This window comes from Coregonus lavaretus (genome assembly GCF_964263955.1).
Source record: "Coregonus lavaretus genome assembly, chromosome: 1".
NCBI classification, from domain to species: Eukaryota; Metazoa; Chordata; class Actinopteri; order Salmoniformes; family Salmonidae; genus Coregonus; species Coregonus lavaretus.
Window position 1 is genome coordinate 56,140,784 of NC_139988.1, and position 18,147 is coordinate 56,158,930.

The following is an 18,147-nucleotide window of genomic DNA, read 5'->3' on the forward strand; positions in this document are numbered from 1 at the left end:
TAGGTGTGTCCAATCTTTTGACTGGTAGTGTATATGATGACATGGTGCCTATATGGAGCTGAATATGATAATAATCTCCTCATCAACTGTTTTCATAGGGGACAACCCAGGAGGCTTATGAAATTAGCTCCGTCTGCAACCTGGAGCCGCTGGAGTTTCTTATCACTGCAGACTGTGGAACCAGTCTGATCTTGACCACAATCTCTTCCCTCTTTAATTACATTCATATTATTCTACATGAATAATTCCACCAAATGTCATTTCACAGTGATTGCACTTATCACGCTAGCGAGTGTGGTGAAATTAAATAAGGAAGATTTTTAAAAATTGCATCTCATCCGCGGTTTTCTTAAAATATGATCTCTTCATTGTATCTGGATGTGACAAAGGCGGAGAGAGTGTTGTGCAGAATGTGCTGCTGCAATATTGTAAGGCTTTTTACCATCAGTTTGAAGCTGTATACAGTCATTCAGCACGATTGTGCTGCCAACCAGGAAAATAATAATTATCAATATCACTTCCTCAGCCAATCACTGGTCCATTAACACTGCTGGCCTCCGGTATCACACAGGAGGTCCTGTTAAAAAACAATCAACTCAGCATGAGATTATGTCGAAGGCTGGCAGACATGATTAGATAGGGGCCGTTGAAAACAACAGGGTACAAGTTAAGAGAAATATGTCTCAAATTCACAGCTACATCATTTGTTTACCACAGCTGATGGTAGATAGAGTGGTTCACGGCGTTCATGGCGAGAAAGTCTGTGAACAGGACATTAAACACTTCCAGCAGTCTTGGGTCAGAAAGGTGTTTTGGCTTTTGAGAGGAAACACCTCCGGGTTTGCTGTATCATGAGAGGAAGTCCTGAGGTATACAGATGAACAGGTGATAGATGGAGGTGATTAGTCAGTTCTCATGGTGACCTGGATGTAGCATGATGTACTACAGTACCCATAATGCTCTGTCACAGCGGCCGCACCTGGATGAATACAGAGGAACAGGAGATAGATGGAGGTGACTAGTCATTTCCCATGGTGACCTGGATGTAGCATGATGTGCTATAGTACCCATAATGCTCTGTCACAGCGGCCACACCTGGATGAATACAGAGGAACAGGTGATAGATGGAGGTGACTAGTCATTTCCCATGGTGACCTGGATGTAGCATGATGTGCTACAGTACCCATAATGCTCTGTCACAGCGGCCGCACCTGCATGACCACTGACAACAAACGGCCGCTCTTGGAGGTGGTGTCCAGGTGGTGCACGTCGTTGCTGGCGATGATGAAGATGATGGACGAGGAGCTGAAGGTCACCCTCTTCTTTGGTCGGTCCCCATCCCCTCGGTGGGACATGACGATTGGGCGGATGGGCCGCTCGATGCTCTGGGCCAGGGGGCGGTCCTTGATGCTGTGCTGAATCCACGAGAGCCGGGAGCACAACAGCTGCAGCAAGCAGTGCCGGAACTGCAAGAGGAACAGGAGGAGGAGGAGAAAAAAGAGAGCAAGGGAAGAGTGGTGTTACTCAAATGGAAGTGTTTGTTCACTTTCCCAAAAAGAAAAGACACCATGGTAATACTTTAACATTAAGGGCTCGATTCAACCCATTCAAAGCGTTGTAGCGCAATTTTAATTTTAAGGTAATTTCAGATTGAGCCGACATATGCAGCGTTTACTGTGAATTTCCTGTTGCTGCAGGATTATTTCCCTGCTGTAGCAAACTGGCTCAAACTAAGATCCTATCAGATCACAACATTTTACAGATGAACCATTGAGAGCATCCTGTTGTGCTGTATCACCGCCTGGTATGGCAACTGCACCGCTCACAACCGCAGGGCTCTCCAGAGGGTGGTGCGGTCTGCCCAATGCATCAGCGGGGGCACACTGCCTGCCCTCCAGGACACCTACAGCACCCAATGTCACAGGAAGGCCAAAAAGATAATCAAGGACACCCCGCTATCATCCAGAAGGAGAGGCCAGTACAGGTGCATCAAAGCTGGGACCGAGAGACTGAAAAACAGCTTCTATCTCAAGGCCATCAGACTGTTAAATAGCCATCACTAGCCGGCCTCCACCCAGTACCCTGCCCTGAACTTAGTCACTGTCACTAGCCGGCTACCACCCGGTTATTCAACCCTGAACCTTAGAGGCTGCTGCCCTATGTACATAGACATGGAATCACTGGTCACTTTAATAATGTTTACATACTGTTTTACTCATTTCATATGTATTCTAGCCAATTACATCCTATTCAACTATTGCTGTATATATACACTATTCTATCCTACGTATTCTACAGATATACTAAATATTCTATTCACATACTGTCCATAATGTCTATAATGTGTATACATTCCATACATATATACATACATATATATATATATATATATGTATAATATACTCCGGACTCCGCAATAACATCTGCTAAATATGTGTATGCCAGTGGCGGTCAGTGCCGTTTATGATGAGGGAGGACGATTAATTTTTTCATGAGCATGGCCTTATTTCTATTACAGCATGTTGGATGACTGTCATTCATATTCCGTTCACCCAGTTCAATGTAACATCGTTAGGTTTAGGCTACTACATGATACTCAAATTTTCCCTATACCCATCATGAGTTTGCTACAACCTAGCCTATGAATGAAAGTTTACAACGTAGGTGCACACAGGTCAAGAGAACATTTTGAGTTGACAGATAGTGACACATTCAATACCGCCTTGCACACTCTTGCCTGCATCTAGCTTATCTAGGGTGAAATCATTAGTCCAACAGTTGCAAACGAGAGTTTCTATTGGACAAATTCAGGTATATTTATTCCCGTTTCGTTTGCTTCCGTTTAAGAAATGTTTTTCAACACAATCGGCGGAATGAATACACCCCTGATCACGCATAAACCCAGTTCAATTTCATGCAGCCACATTGTATTCCTTCTCACCTGTCACGGTTTCGGCCGAGGCTGCTCCTCCTCCTTGCTCGGGCAGGCTTCTGCGGTCGTCATCCCCGGAGTACTAGCTGCCACCATTGTATGTTATCGATGTTTGTTTGGTTTTGTCTTCCTTGTTCACCTGTTTCCTGTTAGTGTTAATTATGTTCCCTATATGTGTCTTGTTTGGTTTGTAGTGAGTTGTGTGTAATTGTTCCGCCTGTCCGTAGGTGCTGTATTTTTGCTCCACTGTGTTTTCGTGTACTGACGCACTTTTGCGTAGTCTTGTGCCATTGGAGTGTTTTTGCACACTGTTGCGTAATCGCTCGCCTCCTTGTTTTGTTGAGGCCCGTTTCTTTGTATTATCGTGTCTTCCAGTAAAGTCTGTTGGAAGTAGCTTCTGTGTCCTGCGCCTGACTCCTACACCACATCCACATCAGCCTGACATCACCTCTATGCACTCTCCTCCTCTCACCTTTTCCCTTCGTTTGTGGACTTCAATGAACACATCAGCTGTATGTGACCAGGTGAAAAGACCTTTCCAAGCCAAACCATGTCATAACTGCTACACACAGCCTACATCGTTGTCCCCATATTAGCTAAAGTAACATCCTAGTCAACATAGCTAATAGAACTAATGCGTTAGAAAACCCGCTACAATCATACAGTAATGTTACAGACAGTGTATAGTCAGTAAGCAGTTACACCAGCGGGCCCCGGTGGAAATAAATTAATAAAACCAAAAGCTTACCTTGACCTGGAAGAGTTCCAGTGTTGTGTTGGCTAGTCCTAGCCAGCTAGCAAACATAGCATCCCTCTGTTTGTGCCGGTGTTTGAGTACCTAAACTAGCCAGCTGCATTTGCTAGCTAAGTAAGTGAAATTGAAAAAAATGACACTCTCTCTCTTGCTTCTCCTTCATTTTTGAAGAAATGAATTTGTTGAAAACTATTGTCTTTCTCTTTGAATCAACTACTCACCACATTTTATGCACTGCAGTGCTAGCTAGCTGTAGCTTATGCTTTCAGTACTAGATTTATTCTCTGATCCTTTGATTGGGTGAACAACATGTCAGTTCATGCTGCAAGAGTTCTGATAGGTTGGAGGATGTCCTCCAGAAGTTGTCATAATTACTGTGTAAGTCTATGGAAGGGGGTGAGAACCAAGAGCCTCCAGGGTTTTGTATTGAAGTCAATGTACCAAGAGGAGGACGGAAGCTAGCTGTCCTCCGGCTACACCATGGTGCTACCCTACAGAGTGCTGTTGAGACTACTGTAGACCTTCATTGCGAAACTGTGTGTTTTAATCAATTATTTGGTGACGTGAATATATTTAGTATTTAGTATAGTTTTATCTAAAAGGGATAACTTTTTCAATGTTTCAATTTTTATTTTTATGAAATTCACAGAGGAAGATGGTCCTCCCCTTCCTCCTCTGAGGAGCCTCCACTGGTGTATACGACCAATAAAATTGGATTTGATTTGATATTCTAGCCAAACTACAAGACTAAGTAACAAAATGACATTATTGTGAACGTTTACAGAGATTTTATTTTACTGTTTAAGTTCATCAGTGTGGTATGTTGAAGGGACATTACACTCCAAAGTTTGTCAGATGTTTTTAGCCCTCAAAAGTGGTCTTCTGCTGAGATAAATCCATGTCCCAGGTCATGTGTTTTGTATATTCAGCTATTATGCTACAATGAGGTTGAAAACATCAGATAAACTTTGATTTTGAAGTGTGTTTTCCCTTTAAATTTGGGAAAGGGCTTGTTTCCAAGCCTTTCTGCTATCAGCTTAAGTGTGTCAGGTCAGAGGTCCCATCACCTTTCTGCTCATGAAGATGTAGATGAGAGGGTTATAGGCCGTGCTGGACTTGGCGAAGAAGGAGGGGATGATGGCGACGGCGGGGGTGACCATGCTCTTCCTGCCAAAGGCTTCCATCATGGACACCACGGCGTAGGGCGTCCAGCACACCAGGAAACAGGAGATCATCAAGAGGAACATGACGGCCATCTTCCTCTCGTAGCGCAGGATCTTAATGATCTGCACTGTCTGAAGGTCCTGGATGGAGCGGAGCTGTTGGGAATGACAATAGGAAAGAATCTCATCACTCACTAACATGGTCTAATTAGAATATGTAAAAAACAACAAAAGACATTCCAGTTATACACTGGAGTATACATGACATAGACTGACCAGGTGAAAGCTATGATCCCTTATTTATGTCACTTGTTAAATCCACTTCAATCAGTGTAGATAAAGGGGCGGAGACAGGTTAAAGAAGGATTTTGATTGAGATATGGATTGTGTATGTATGCCAGTCAGAGGGTGAATGGGCAAGACAAAATATTGAAGTGCTTTTGAACGGGGTAGTAGGTGCCAGGCACACCGGTTTGTGTCAAGAACTATAATGTGTTGTGTTTTTCACGCTCAACAGTTTCCCGTGTGTATCAAGAATGGTCCACCACCCAAAGGACATCCAGACAATTTCACACAACTGTGGGAAGCACTGAAGTCAACATGGGCCAGCATCACTGTGGAATGCCTTCGACACCTTGCAGAGTCCATGCCCTGAGGATTTGGGGGGGGGGGATTATATGTCACTTGTACTGACCTTATGCACTCCCCACAAAAAATAAGATTGTCTCTGCATGTGAATGTCAGCTCACTTCTTTCAGACCTTTACAGAAGATAAAGAGAGGACTTTTTATGAAAGATGATATGCTTGATCCTCTGGTTGTTAATGAAGGAGAGAAGATAAGTCTCCATCTTTCTTATGCTTAATGAGGCCACAGAGGACACAATGACATTCAGTGGTACTTAATATTGGCATCGGCCTCAGATCCCCAAGCGCATGCACTAGAATTTCATTTGTAGGCTGCTACATCATTTCGCCATTGTTTGGTCGAGTTCGCTTTGTTTGTCTTGCGTCCTTGTTGAATGTAAGTACTAGCCTACCTTTGATTTAAGCCTTTTATTTAAAGGCCCAGTGCAGTCAAAAACGTGATTTTCCTGTGTTTTATATATATTTCTACACTATGAGGTTGGAATAATACTGTGAAATTGTGAAAATGATGATAATGCCATTTTAGTGTCCTTGTTCTTACCATTTGCACTGTGTAAAGAATATTCCCATAGCAGTAGATCATAATGCCCACTGGTACGAAGAAGCAGGCCAGGAGAAAGAAGAGAATGAAGGAGGCATCGTTAGGGTCCTTGGAAGTCCAGTCCAGAGAGCAGCCTAACTGGTGGATCTCCAGGGTGTAGCGGTTCCACCCCAGAAGAGGAGCCCCTGTCCAGACCAGGGAGTAGAGCCAGATGTAAGTGATGCACCTCCAGGCCCAGGGGAAGTCCACCACCTTAGCATGGACCACCCGGATGTAGCGCTCATAGGCCAGGGCCGAGAGACTCATGATGGACACGATGCCTGGAAGGGAGGGAGATGGGTGATGATGCTGAGTAATGATAGCGAATCTGGGTTATGAAATATCCATATGTAGGCCCTGATTATTACTGTCTATTGGTTATTACACTGTTATTCTGTACACGGTAGCCCCGAGGTTAGAGAAGCGGGCCAGCAACCGGAGGGTTTCCTGTTTGAATCCCAGTGCCGACAGGGGAAAGAAATCTGGCGGGAGTGAGCCGGGAACCGGGAGGGTTGCTGGCATCAATATCTGAGGTAACACCTACATCCGATGTTCTCTTAAGCAAGGAACTTAACCCCCTAAACTGCTCATTGGGCACTGCACCGAGGCTGCCCACTGCTCTAGCCTCTCCAACCTAATGTGTGTTTGTGTGTATGTGTGTGTATATATCGGAGGGGTTGGGTAAAATAATAAGATACATTTTTGTCTGGACTAATAAAGTATACCTTATCTTGGGGTGCGGCATGTAGCTTAGCAGTTAAGAGCATTGGGCCAGTAACCGAAAGCTTGCTGCTTCTAATCCCCAAACTGGCAAAAAATCTGTCGATGTGCCCTTGAGCAAGGTACTTAACCTTAATTGCTCCAGGGTCGCAGTCAAACCTCCAAGGGTGTCTCAGGGATATTGGAATATGCAAAAAACGAATTTCCAATTCACATGATTATAACACACACTTGTACATGTGTGAAATAGGACAAATGTAAGCACCCACCTGATGAGGATTTTATTACAGTTATTACTCAGTTCTCAATCGAATATTTTCTCAATATACTGTATATTCAATATCATAAATATTCTATTGCAGGGGTCTCCAACATTTTCTAGCATAAAAAATGTAACATGTCACGAGCTACTCATTTTTTTTATAGCCTTTAAATAAGCATATTCTTCTCCTCTACCATGCAACTTTTCACCAGGTCCTTGGTGTACAAGAGATGTGTTTTCTGTCAATATACCTGGCTAATGGTTAATAAACAACTCTAAGGGGGCCCCATAAAATTATATTTTGTATTTTCCTGAATTCTGTTTTCTCTGTTTTATGTGTCCTGGTTTAGGAATTATTTTCTTCTGTGTTTTACTCTTACAATTACAATTATTCATAGAGAAACAACGTAAATGGATGGTCTGAGTCCATGTCAATGCTTAAATCACATCAGAAGACCATCTATGAAGTCTGGAAGAAAAACACTAACACATTTTTTTTGTTTGTTGTGTAAATCCCCTTTAATTACATTTGGTAGCGTTCAGTTTCTCCATTGCACAGCAATTACTTTTGCCAGACATTTTGCCCAATCAACACCAAGTGTTGCAGGACAGTTGTGTTACATTATAGAGGGCCTTGTTTGAGCACAGTGTTACTGCACACTATAACACAACTAATATACTGTATAACATGTCGGTACAGGTCAAACTGACAGCACCACGCTGCATGAGTGCAATAGGTGTAACAGGTGCAGGATGTCCTTAGATAGTCATCCAAATGTAGACTTGAATAATGTGTGAGTGGTTTCACATGCTGTAGTAAATTAATTTGGTATCAATAATCTCTACCATTCAACTCTCTTTCTGAGGGGATTTAGTGTGCCTGTAGGCTAATTATAATTAATTGTTATATTAACCAGCGTCTTTTTCAGTGTCTCTGCATTGGTGCAGGCTGTCCTTCTGTAGGATACACTGGTATAGAAATATATTTTTGTCAGTTTGGGCTATTGTTGTGCATTTTGAAAAGCCCTTCACATTTTATTGATCTGTTCAAAAGCAAACTTGGATCATAGTAACAATAATAATAACAATAATAATTTATTAAACTATTATAGCGCTATTCATTACATAAAGAATCTCAAAGCGCTTTAAAGCAACAAAAAATACAAGCAATTTAGAAAAAACAACCTGGTCTCAGAGAATTTTGTATAATTATGTATGTCAATCTCAAACACTCCATTTAGCATGATATGTTATGTTTCGTATGGTATGTATTAATTTGTGGATGTCCATCATTCATTTAGTATGATATGTTATGAATTACTATTCGTATGATATGCTATGAATTGCAATTCGTACAATATGTTACAGACTTGAAAAACGTATGATATGTTACGAATTCCAATTTATTGTTGCTAATGTTAGCTAGGTGGCTAGGTGGCTAACACTATTGTTAGCTAGCTGGCTAACATTAGCTAGGCTAGAGGTTAGGGTTAAGGTTAGCTAATATGCTAAGTAGTTGCAAAGTAGCTAATATGCTAAAGTTGTCCATGATGAGATTCGAACACACAACCTTTGGGTTGCTAGAAGTTAGCATTATATGCTTACCCATCCACCCGGACCTATTTTAGTTTTTGCCTTAAGTAACCTTCTGTCCTATGTGACTGTACAAAACGTAACATATCATTCTATACTGAACAAAAATATAAACGCAACATGCAACAATTTCAAAGATTTTACCGAGTTACAGTTCTTATGATGAATTCAGTCAATTGAAATAAATTAATTAGGCCCTAATCTATGGATTTCACCACTGGGCAGGGGCGCAGCCATGGGTGGGTCTACCTCCCAAGTGGGTGGGCCTATGCCCTCCCAGGCACACCCATGGCAGCACACCCATGGCTGCACCCCCAGCCACTGTAGAGCCAGGCCTAGTCAATCAGAATGAGTTTTTCCCCACAAAAGGGCGTTATTACAGACATAAATACTCCTCAGTTCCATCAGCTGTCTGGGTGGCAGGTCTCAGATGATCCTGCAAGTGAAGAAGCCGGATGTGGAGGTCCTGGGCTTGCGTGGTTAAATGTGGTCTGCGGTTGAGGCCGGTTGGACGTACTGCCAAATTCTCTAAAACGACGTTGGAGGCGGCTTATGGTAGAGAAATTAACATTAAATTCTCTGGCAACAGCTCTGGTGGACATTCCTGCAGTCAGCATGCCAATTGCAAGCTCCCTCAAAACCTGAGACATCTGTGGCATTATGTAAATCTTGGTGGGCCAAACTCCCCAAATTTTGCTAGGACGGACGTAGTCAATATAACTATTTGTTCAGCACTTTTGAAATGTACAGTAACAGAATTCAGAACATGGGCCGTTCATACCGTATTCTCCCTGTACACCTAGTCAGAACCGTAGCATAAATAAAGGGGACATGTAAGCAGACAATGAAAAATCGTACAATATTTGATGATTCAATTTCTCTAAAACAGGCTATAGGCACCACCAAGTCAGAACAGTAGGCTACATTATGAGGGGGAAAAGGACGTAATTATTAAGGTGAGGCATATGGGCTACTAACAGCTTACTACACAACATACACTTAGTATTACTTTTTTAGCTACAGTATACATACAGTGTGGGAAAAAAGTATTTGATCCCCTGCTGATTTTGTATGTTTGCCCACTGACAAAGAAATGATCAGGCTATAATTTTAATGGTAGGTTTATTTGAACAGTGAGAGACAGAATAACAACAAAAAAATCCAGAGAAATGCATGTCAAAAATGTTATAAATTGATTTGCATTTTAATGAGGGAAATAAGTATTTGACCCCCTCTCAATCAAAAAGATTTCTGGCTCCCAGGTGTCTTTTATACAGGCAACGAGCTGAGATTAGGAGCCCACTCTTAAAGGGAGTGCTCCTAATCTCAGTTTGTTACCTGTATAAAAGACACCTGTCCACAGAAGCAAGCAATCAATCAGATTCCAAACTCTCCGCTATGGCCAAGACCAAAGAGCTCTCCAAGGATGTCAGGAACAAGATTGTAGACCTACACAAGGCTGGAATGGGCTACAAGACCACCGCCAAGCAGCTTGGTGAGAAGGTGACAACAGTTGGTGTGATTATTCGCAAATGGAAGAAACACAAAAGAACTGTCAATCTCCCTCGGCCTGGGGCTCCATGCAAGATCTCACCTCGTGGAGTTGCAATGATCATGAGAACGGTGAGGAATCAGCCCAGAACTACACAGGAGGATCTTGTCAATGATCTCAAGGCAGCTGGGACCATAGTCACCAAGAAAACAATTGGTAACACACTACGCCGTGAAGGACTGAAATCCTGCAGTGCCCGCAAGGTCCCCCTGCTCAAGAAAGCACATATACAGGCCCGTCTGAAGTTTGCCAATGAACATCTGAATGATTCAGAGGAGAACTGGGTGAAAGTGTTGTGGTCAGATGAGACCAAAATCGAGCTCTTTGGCATCAACTGTTTGGAGGAGGAGGAATGCTGCCTATGACCCCAAGAACACCACCCCCACCGTCAAACATGGAGATGGAAACATTATGCTTTGGGGGTGTTTTTCTGCTAAGGGGACAGGACAACTTCACCACATCAAAGGGACGATGGACGGGCCATGTACCGTCAAATCTTAGGTGAGAACCTCCTTCCCTCAGCCAGGGCATTGAAAATGGGTCGTGGATGGGTATTCCAGCATGACAATGACCCAAAACACATGGCCAAGGCAACAAAGGAGTGGCTCAAGAAGAAGCACATTAAGGTCCTGGAGTGGCCTAATCCCATAGAAAATCTGTGGAGGGAGCTGAAGGTTTGAGTTGCCAAACGTCAGGCTCGAAACCTTAATGACTTGGAGAAAATCTGCAAAGAGGAGTGGGACAAAATCCCTCCTGAGATGTGTGCAAACCTGGTGGCCAACTACAAGAAACGTCTGACCTCTGTGATTGCCAACAAGGGTTTTGCCACCAAGTACTAAGTCATGTTTTGCAGAGGGGTCAAATACTTATTTCCCTCATTAAAATGCAAATTAATTTATAACATTTTTGACATGCGTTTTCTGGATTTTTTTGTTGTTATTCTGTCTCTCACTGTTCAAATAAACCTACCATTAAAATTATAGACTGATCATGTCTTTGTCAGTGGGCAAACGTACAAAATCAGCAGGGGATCAAATACTTTTTTCCCTCACTGTATCTCCCTGGCATATTACATCATTTATGCAGCAGCATACAATAAATGTTTGGACTCACCTTGTTGTGCTCACTTTAACAGGAAGGTGGCACGGTGGTCCTTGTGGGCAAATTTTGTCATTAACCCTTGTCATCAAAGTCTGGCATTCTCTGGATTTATGGTGCTTTCAAGACAACTGGGAACTCGGAAAAAAACAAGGTTGAATCATGACGTCAGTGATCTTCAGGTCGGAGCTCTAGAAAGAGGCCCGAGTTCCCGACTTGGAATTCCGAGTTGGATGACAGTTTTTTCCTAGTTTCCAGTTGTTTTGAATGCGGCAGAAGTCATGCTGGATTGACAGCATGGCCAACGCCCATGGTGTCGAATGTTTATCCTTTTAAGCTTAGAAAAGAGACCCTTAAACCAGACTTGGACCACACACCCACTGAATAGCAGGCTAGTGATTTATTTGCAACGCTTGCAGTTAGCTACTGATAACTTCTAAACCACTCATTGTTGAATTTGTTATTTCCAATTTGTTGTGTAATGTTTATGTCCAATGGCCGATGAGCACCGATACGTTTTATCTATAATTTCTCTTCATAATTTCTCTTCATATGACAAGGATTGAAAAGGATTTGCCAGTAGATATTCGACTTGATTCATGATGATGACTGCTAGCTTGCTAGGTAAGATTTAGAAAGTATGATGTTGACATGATCAGTCCAATCAAAGCTACGGTAGATATAACGTGATTTGACATAATTCTATCTGTGGCCAATGACCTTGAGCCTTCTTGGATGGGCAATTCTAATGTTTAAAAAAAAAAAAAAATTTAACCAGGCAAGTCAGTTAAGAACAAATTCTTATTTACAATGACCGCCTTTCCCGGCCAAACCCAGACAACGCTGGGCCAATTGTGCGCCGCCCTATGTCCCCATGAGTGACAGAACACTGAGCCAATCACGGCGCAACTAGAGAACGTTACCAACCCCTATGCTCCATATTTTCCGCTGGCTGTCCCACCACCACAGGAGGCACTGTTTGTATGCGACTCTATTTACTCAATGATTTTTTTTTACATTGTTTGCAAACTGATATGTGACACGTATTAATGCCAAAATAACTTGCTAAACAGGCAACAACAAAAAAAACGTTTAGCTCAACAGGTGGGGCTCAAAACCGATGGGGCTCAAAACAGATTGACGGGTCGCCACTGGTGTTGTGTGACAAAACTACACATTTTAGAGTGGCCTTTTATTGTCCCCAGCACAAGGTGCACCTGTGCAATGATCATGCAATTTAATCAGCTTCTTGATATGCCACACCTGTCAGGTGGATGGATTATCTTGGCAAATGAGAAATGCTCACTGACAGGGATGTAAACAAATTTGTGCACAACATTTTAGAGAAATAAGCTTTTTGTCTGTTTGGAACATTTCTGGGATCTTTTATGTCAGCTCATGAAACATGCTACCAACACTTTACATGTTGCGTTTATATATATATTTTTCAGTGTAATTTGAGTGTCCCGGATTTACATTTACTATGTTACCTCTAGTCTATGAGACCAGGCTGGTAAAAACAACATCACAATATCATGAGATGGACAGTCATTAGAAAGTTAATGGCTTGAGTGGTCATCTAAGGGAGGTGATGAAGGGGGGCAGGCAAGCAGGCAGCACGGTCTTATCAAGGTGTCTCGCCTTAGTGAGGTGCATAGTGTACAATGCGAGCATCAAAGTCAAATGACCATGTTGTTTTATCCACATGTACTACAGTAACACCCATCCATCCAGCAAGAATGAACCATTCGAGTCAAGAAATATCATGATTTTTCTTTTTTCTTTTTTTTTTACATGTAAGATGTTTACAATATGAAAATATTGGACAGATGAGGAAAGTCAACCATATAATTAAATTGGTGAACCTTGTGGTTAGCCAACAGTAGGTTACATGTGCCTAAGAGAGATGAGGGTAGAGAGAGAGAGAGAGAGAGAGAGAGAGAGAGAGAGAGAGAGAGAGAGAGAGAGAGAGAGGAGAGAGAGAGAGAGAGAGAGAGAGAGCAGAGGGCGTGAAGGTTGCACTAACCAGCTTTAAGTTTTCATCCACATAGTGATTTGCATAGTGGCAATGGCATTCATAAACATCCACAACTATAAAAAGACTGGTTTCATAAATCAATAGAGAGAACGTGGGCTAAACAGTTCTCCCTTAGAATAAGATGGATAGGAACTGTCCCCTGCAATAGACGTTTATGGGATCACTTATGAAAATGCAATAGCCCAAAAGACTACACTTCTTTATCTGAGCATTTTTAACACATAAAAACATGAAATACAAAAGAAATGGAAAGGATGCCACTAAACATTACATGGATTATTCAAATATATAAAAACATATTTTGAAATAACTCTTAAAGGGGTAATCTGAGATTTCTACATCCATTTATTTTAATTATATATAGGCTACTCATTGATTCTTGAAGAATATATAAACAGCTTTGTTATTGTTTGAACTTCAGATTGCCCCTTTAATATGTGTGAATCTTGGCGCGACACCCAAAAAGGACTGAAGATCTACTAACCAAATAAACTGTTGCTGAATCCGTCCCAAATGCATGTTGCCGAGTTCCAGACCCATCCGCCTTTGATGCACGAAACAAACGTAAAGTTTATTCCAATGACAGACACCAACAAGTCACTTATACTTATGTTTACTATTAACAAATTTGTGGGCGTCCGGAGTCTCTTGAATCTGTAGTAAAGCACGATTACAATAATATTGTTGCAAAATCCGAAGACTCCGATTGTTCCGATGGCAAAAGCAAGGAGTTTGTAAGTACCAACCGCAAATATATATTCTTCTGTATTATTTTCAGTGTTAGCTAAATTCGCAGGATTCATTGCTTGAATAACTTCCCTCCCAACATTGTGCTGTGGGCGCGATGACCTGTCTAGTGTGGCGAGGACGGAAGATCTTCTACGCCGCAGTTGGATTACTGACGCAGCTCTAAACCAGTTAAACGTGCGACAGCTCTTTGGAGAAATCAGGGCAATTTTCCTGAGGATGGAAGGCTCAAATGTACAGTATTTCTCGAGGAGTTACATCACCGGTAGTCTCCCATTGTCACGTGAATTAGTTGGCATCCACTGTACTGTACCTCCAGACTGGTAAAGTTGTGTTAAGGACATATGTACATTTTCACATGACCCTCCCATTGTACTGTAAAATAAATTGAACACCCTTCCCCTAAATAGAATTAACGTAAAATAATAAGAAAAAAAACAATCAGAAGGTTGAGGGTTCGCAGACCACCACAGAGGATCTCACTGTCCCTGCCTGTTTCATTACTTCATCATCAGAGCCGGTTGCAGACAATGATGAGCTAGGGGGAAATACAATTTTCAACATTTATAATTATATAAAATATATGCAACGAATTTTCCACCAACAGGTTTCTGTGCCAATGCACCACACAACCAATAAACAAAACATACCGACATTGTTTGCGTTTTTAACTCCACAATAAATAGACTATGTCAATCTCGACAAACAGAAAACACATCCCTCACAATCTCTGAATGTCATTAAACTTTTTGGTGTTTTGTAACAGATGTCTCTTTCTATTCATCAAATTGCCTGCACAGTTTGGATTGATTGATTGATTGATTTTATTTGCCAGTGAAAAAAAATACATATACAAATAAAAGTTACCTGGATTGCACAATTACATTTACATTTACATTTTAGTCATTTAGCAGACGCTCTTATCCAGAGCGACTTACAGGAGCAATTAGGGTTAAGTGCCTTGCTCAAGGGCACATTAACGTCATTTAGCAGACGCTCTTAGCCAGAGCGACTCACAAATTGGTGCGTTCACCCTATAGCCAGTGGGATAACCACTTTACAATTTGGGGGGGGGGGGGGGGGTTAGAAGGAACACTTTATCCTATCCCAGGTATTCCTTAAAGAGGTGGGGTTTCAAATGTCTCCGGAAGGTGGTGAGTGACTCCGCTGTCCTGGCGTCGTGAGGGAGCTTGTTCCACCATTGGGGTGCCAGAGCAGCGAACAGTTTTGACTGGGCTGAGCGGGAGCTATGCTTCCGCAGAGGAAGGGGAGCCAGCAGGCCAGAGGTGGATGAACGCAATGCCCTCGTTTGGGTGTAGGGACTGATCAGAGCCTGAAGGTACAGAGGTGCCGTTCCCCTCACTGCTCCATAGGCAAGCACCATGGTCTTGTAGCGGATGCGAGCTTCAACTGGAAGCCAGTGGAGTGTGCGGAGGAGGGGGGTGACGTGAGAGAACTTGGGAAGGTTGAACACCAGACGGGCTGCGGCATTCTGGATGAGTTGTAGGGGTTTAATGGCACAGGCAGGGAGGCCAGCCAACAGCGAGTTGCAGTAGTCCAGACGGGAGATGACAAGTGCCTGGATTAGGACCTGTGCCGCTTCCTGTGTAAGACAGGGTCGTACTCTCCGAATGTTGTAGAGCATGAACCTGCAGGAGCGGGTCACCGCCTTGATGTTGGCGGAGAACGACAGGGTGTTGTCCAGGGTCACGCCTAGGCTCTTCGCACTCTGGGAGGAGGACACAGCGGAGTTGTCAACCGTGATGGCGAGATCATGGAACGGGCAGTCCTTCCCCGGGAGGAAGAGCAGCTCCGTCTTGCCAGGGTTCAGCTTGAGGTGGTGATCCGTCATCCATACTGATATGTCTGCCAGACATGCAGAGATGCGATTCGCCACCTGGTTATCAGAAGGGGGAAAGGAGAAGATTAGTTGTGTATCGTCAGCGTAGCAATGATAGGAAAGGCCATGTGAGGATATGACAGAGCCAAGTGACTTGGTGTATAGGGAGAAAAGGAGAGGGCCTAGAACTGAGCCCTGGGGGACACCAGTGGTGAGAGCACGTGGTGCGGAGACAGCTTCTCGCCACGCCACTTGGTAGGAGCGACCGGTCAGGTAGGACGCAATCCAGGAGTGAGCCGCGCCGGAGATGCCCAGCTCGGAGAGGGTGGAGAGGAGGATCTGATGGTTCACAGTATCAAAGGCAGCAGACAGGTCTAGAAGGACAAGAGCAGAGGAGAGAGAGTTAGCTTTAGCAGTGCGGAGAGTCTCCGTGACACAGAGAAGAGCAGTCTCAGTTGAATGACCAGTCCTGAAACCTGATTGGTTTGGATCAAGAAGGTCATTCTGAGAGAGATAGCAAGAGAGTTGGCTAAAGACGGCACGCTCAATAGTTTTGGAAAGAAAAGAAAGAAGGGATACTGGTCTGTAGTTGTTGACATCAGTGGGGTCGAGTGTTGGTTTTTTGAGAAGGGGAGCAACTCTCGCTCTCTTGAAGACGGAAGGGACATGGCCAGCGGTCAAGGATGAGTTGATCAGCGAGGTGATCAACTCATCCTTGGTGAGGTAGGGGAGAAGGTCACCGGAGATGGTCTGGAGAAGGGAGGAGGGGATGGGGTCAAGCAGGCAGGTTGTTGGGCGGCCTGCAGTCACAAGTCGCAGGATTTTATCTGGAGAGAGAGGGGAGAAAGAAGTCAAAGCATAGGGTAGGGCAGTGTGAGCAGGACCAGCAGTGTCATTAGACTTAACAAACGAGGATCGGATGTCGTCAACCTTCTTTTCAAAGTGGTTGACGAAGTCATCCACAGAGAGAGAGGAGGGGGGGGGGGGGGGGGAGGATTCAGGAGGGAGGAAAATGTGGCAAAGAGCTTCCTAGGGTTAGAGGCAGATGCTTGGAATTTAGAGTGGTAGAAGGTGGCCTTAGCAGCAGAAACAGATGAAGAAAATGTAGAGAGGAGGGAGTGAAAAGATGCCAGGTCGGCAGGGAGTTTAGTTTTCTTCCATTTCCGCTCCGCTGCCCGGAGCTCTGTTCTGTGAGCTCGCAATGAGTCATCAAGCCACGGAGCTGGAGGGGAGGACCGAGCCGGCCGGGAGGATAGGGGACACAGAGAGTCAAAGGATGCAGAAAGGGAGGAGAGGAGGGTTGAGGAGGCAGAATCAGGAGATTGGAGGGAGAAGGATTGAGCAGAGGGAAGAGATGATAGGATGGAAGAGGAGAGAGTAGTGGGAGAGAGAGAGCGAAGGTTGCGGCGGCGCATTACCATCTGTGTAGGGGCAGAGTGAGTAGTGTGGGAGGAGAGCGAGAGAGAAAAGGAAACAAAGTAGTGGTCGGAGACATGGAGGGGAGTTGCAGTGAGATTAGTAGAGGAGCAGCATCTAGTGAAGATGAGGTCAAGCGTATTGCCTGCCTTGTGAGTAGGGGGGGACGGTGAGAGGGTGAGGTCAAAAGAGGAGAGGAGTGGAAAGAAGGAGGCAGAGAGAAATGAGTCAAATGTGGACATAGGGAGGTTGAAATCCCCCAAAACTGTGAGGGGTGAGCCATCCTCAGGGAAGGAACTTATCAAGGCGTCAAGCTCATTGATGAACTCTCCAAGGGAACCTGGAGGGCGATAGATGACAAGGATATTAAGCTTAAATGGGCTAGTGACTGTGACAGCATGGAATTCAAATGAGGAGATAGACAGATGGGTTAGGGGAAAAATTGAGAATGTCCACTTGGGAGAGATGAGGATTCCTGTACCACCACCCCTCTGACCAGATGCTCTCGGGGTATGCGAGAACACATGGTCAGACGAACACATGGTCAGACACAATAACGTCGGGGAGTTATTTCCATTGTGGTCCCTACTTTTGCTGCAGCATATGTTACAGTAATATAAGGACTGAATGCACATCTAATTTACACATCTCCATCTGGCTTTCAGAGGTCACGTTATTTTTTAACATAGCTACATCTATGGGCTTTTCTGTTTTTCTGTTGTGCCTAATGTGCAGTAGCCTATATCATAGGCTGTGAAAATGTACATATGTCCTTAACACAACTTTACCAGTCTGGAGGTACAGTA

The 18,147-nt window shown here is 43.7% G+C and overlaps 1 protein-coding gene across 1 annotated transcript; it reads right to left on the bottom strand.

Moving 5' to 3' along the window:
• Positions 1–1,081: 1,081 nt before the first annotated feature.
• Positions 1,082–14,150, bottom strand: opn3 (opsin 3). The gene is made up of 4 exons (XM_084170296.1): positions 13,823–14,150; positions 6,037–6,356; positions 4,754–5,005; positions 1,082–1,466 (listed from the first exon to the last, which is right to left on the bottom strand). Exons 1-4 carry the CDS (start codon positions 14,139–14,141, stop codon positions 1,197–1,199), a joined length of 1,161 nt encoding a protein of 386 aa, XP_084026422.1. The 5' UTR covers positions 14,142–14,150; the 3' UTR covers positions 1,082–1,196.
• Positions 14,151–18,147: the final 3,997 nt, after the last annotated feature.

Bases quoted from the DNA above. Each gene is read 5' to 3' on its own strand.
- opn3 (XM_084170296.1), bottom strand. From the start codon at position 14,141: ATGAATCCTGCGAATTTAGCTAACACTGAAAATAATACAGAAGAATAT. The intron at 5,006-6,036 runs GTAAGAACAAGG...CATTCCCAACAG, and splicing joins TTCTTTACACAGTGCAAATG to CTCCGCTCCATCCAGGACCT. The intron at 1,467-4,753 runs GTGATGGGACCT...TTCCTCTTGCAG, and splicing joins ACATCTTCATGAGCAGAAAG to TTCCGGCACTGCTTGCTGCA.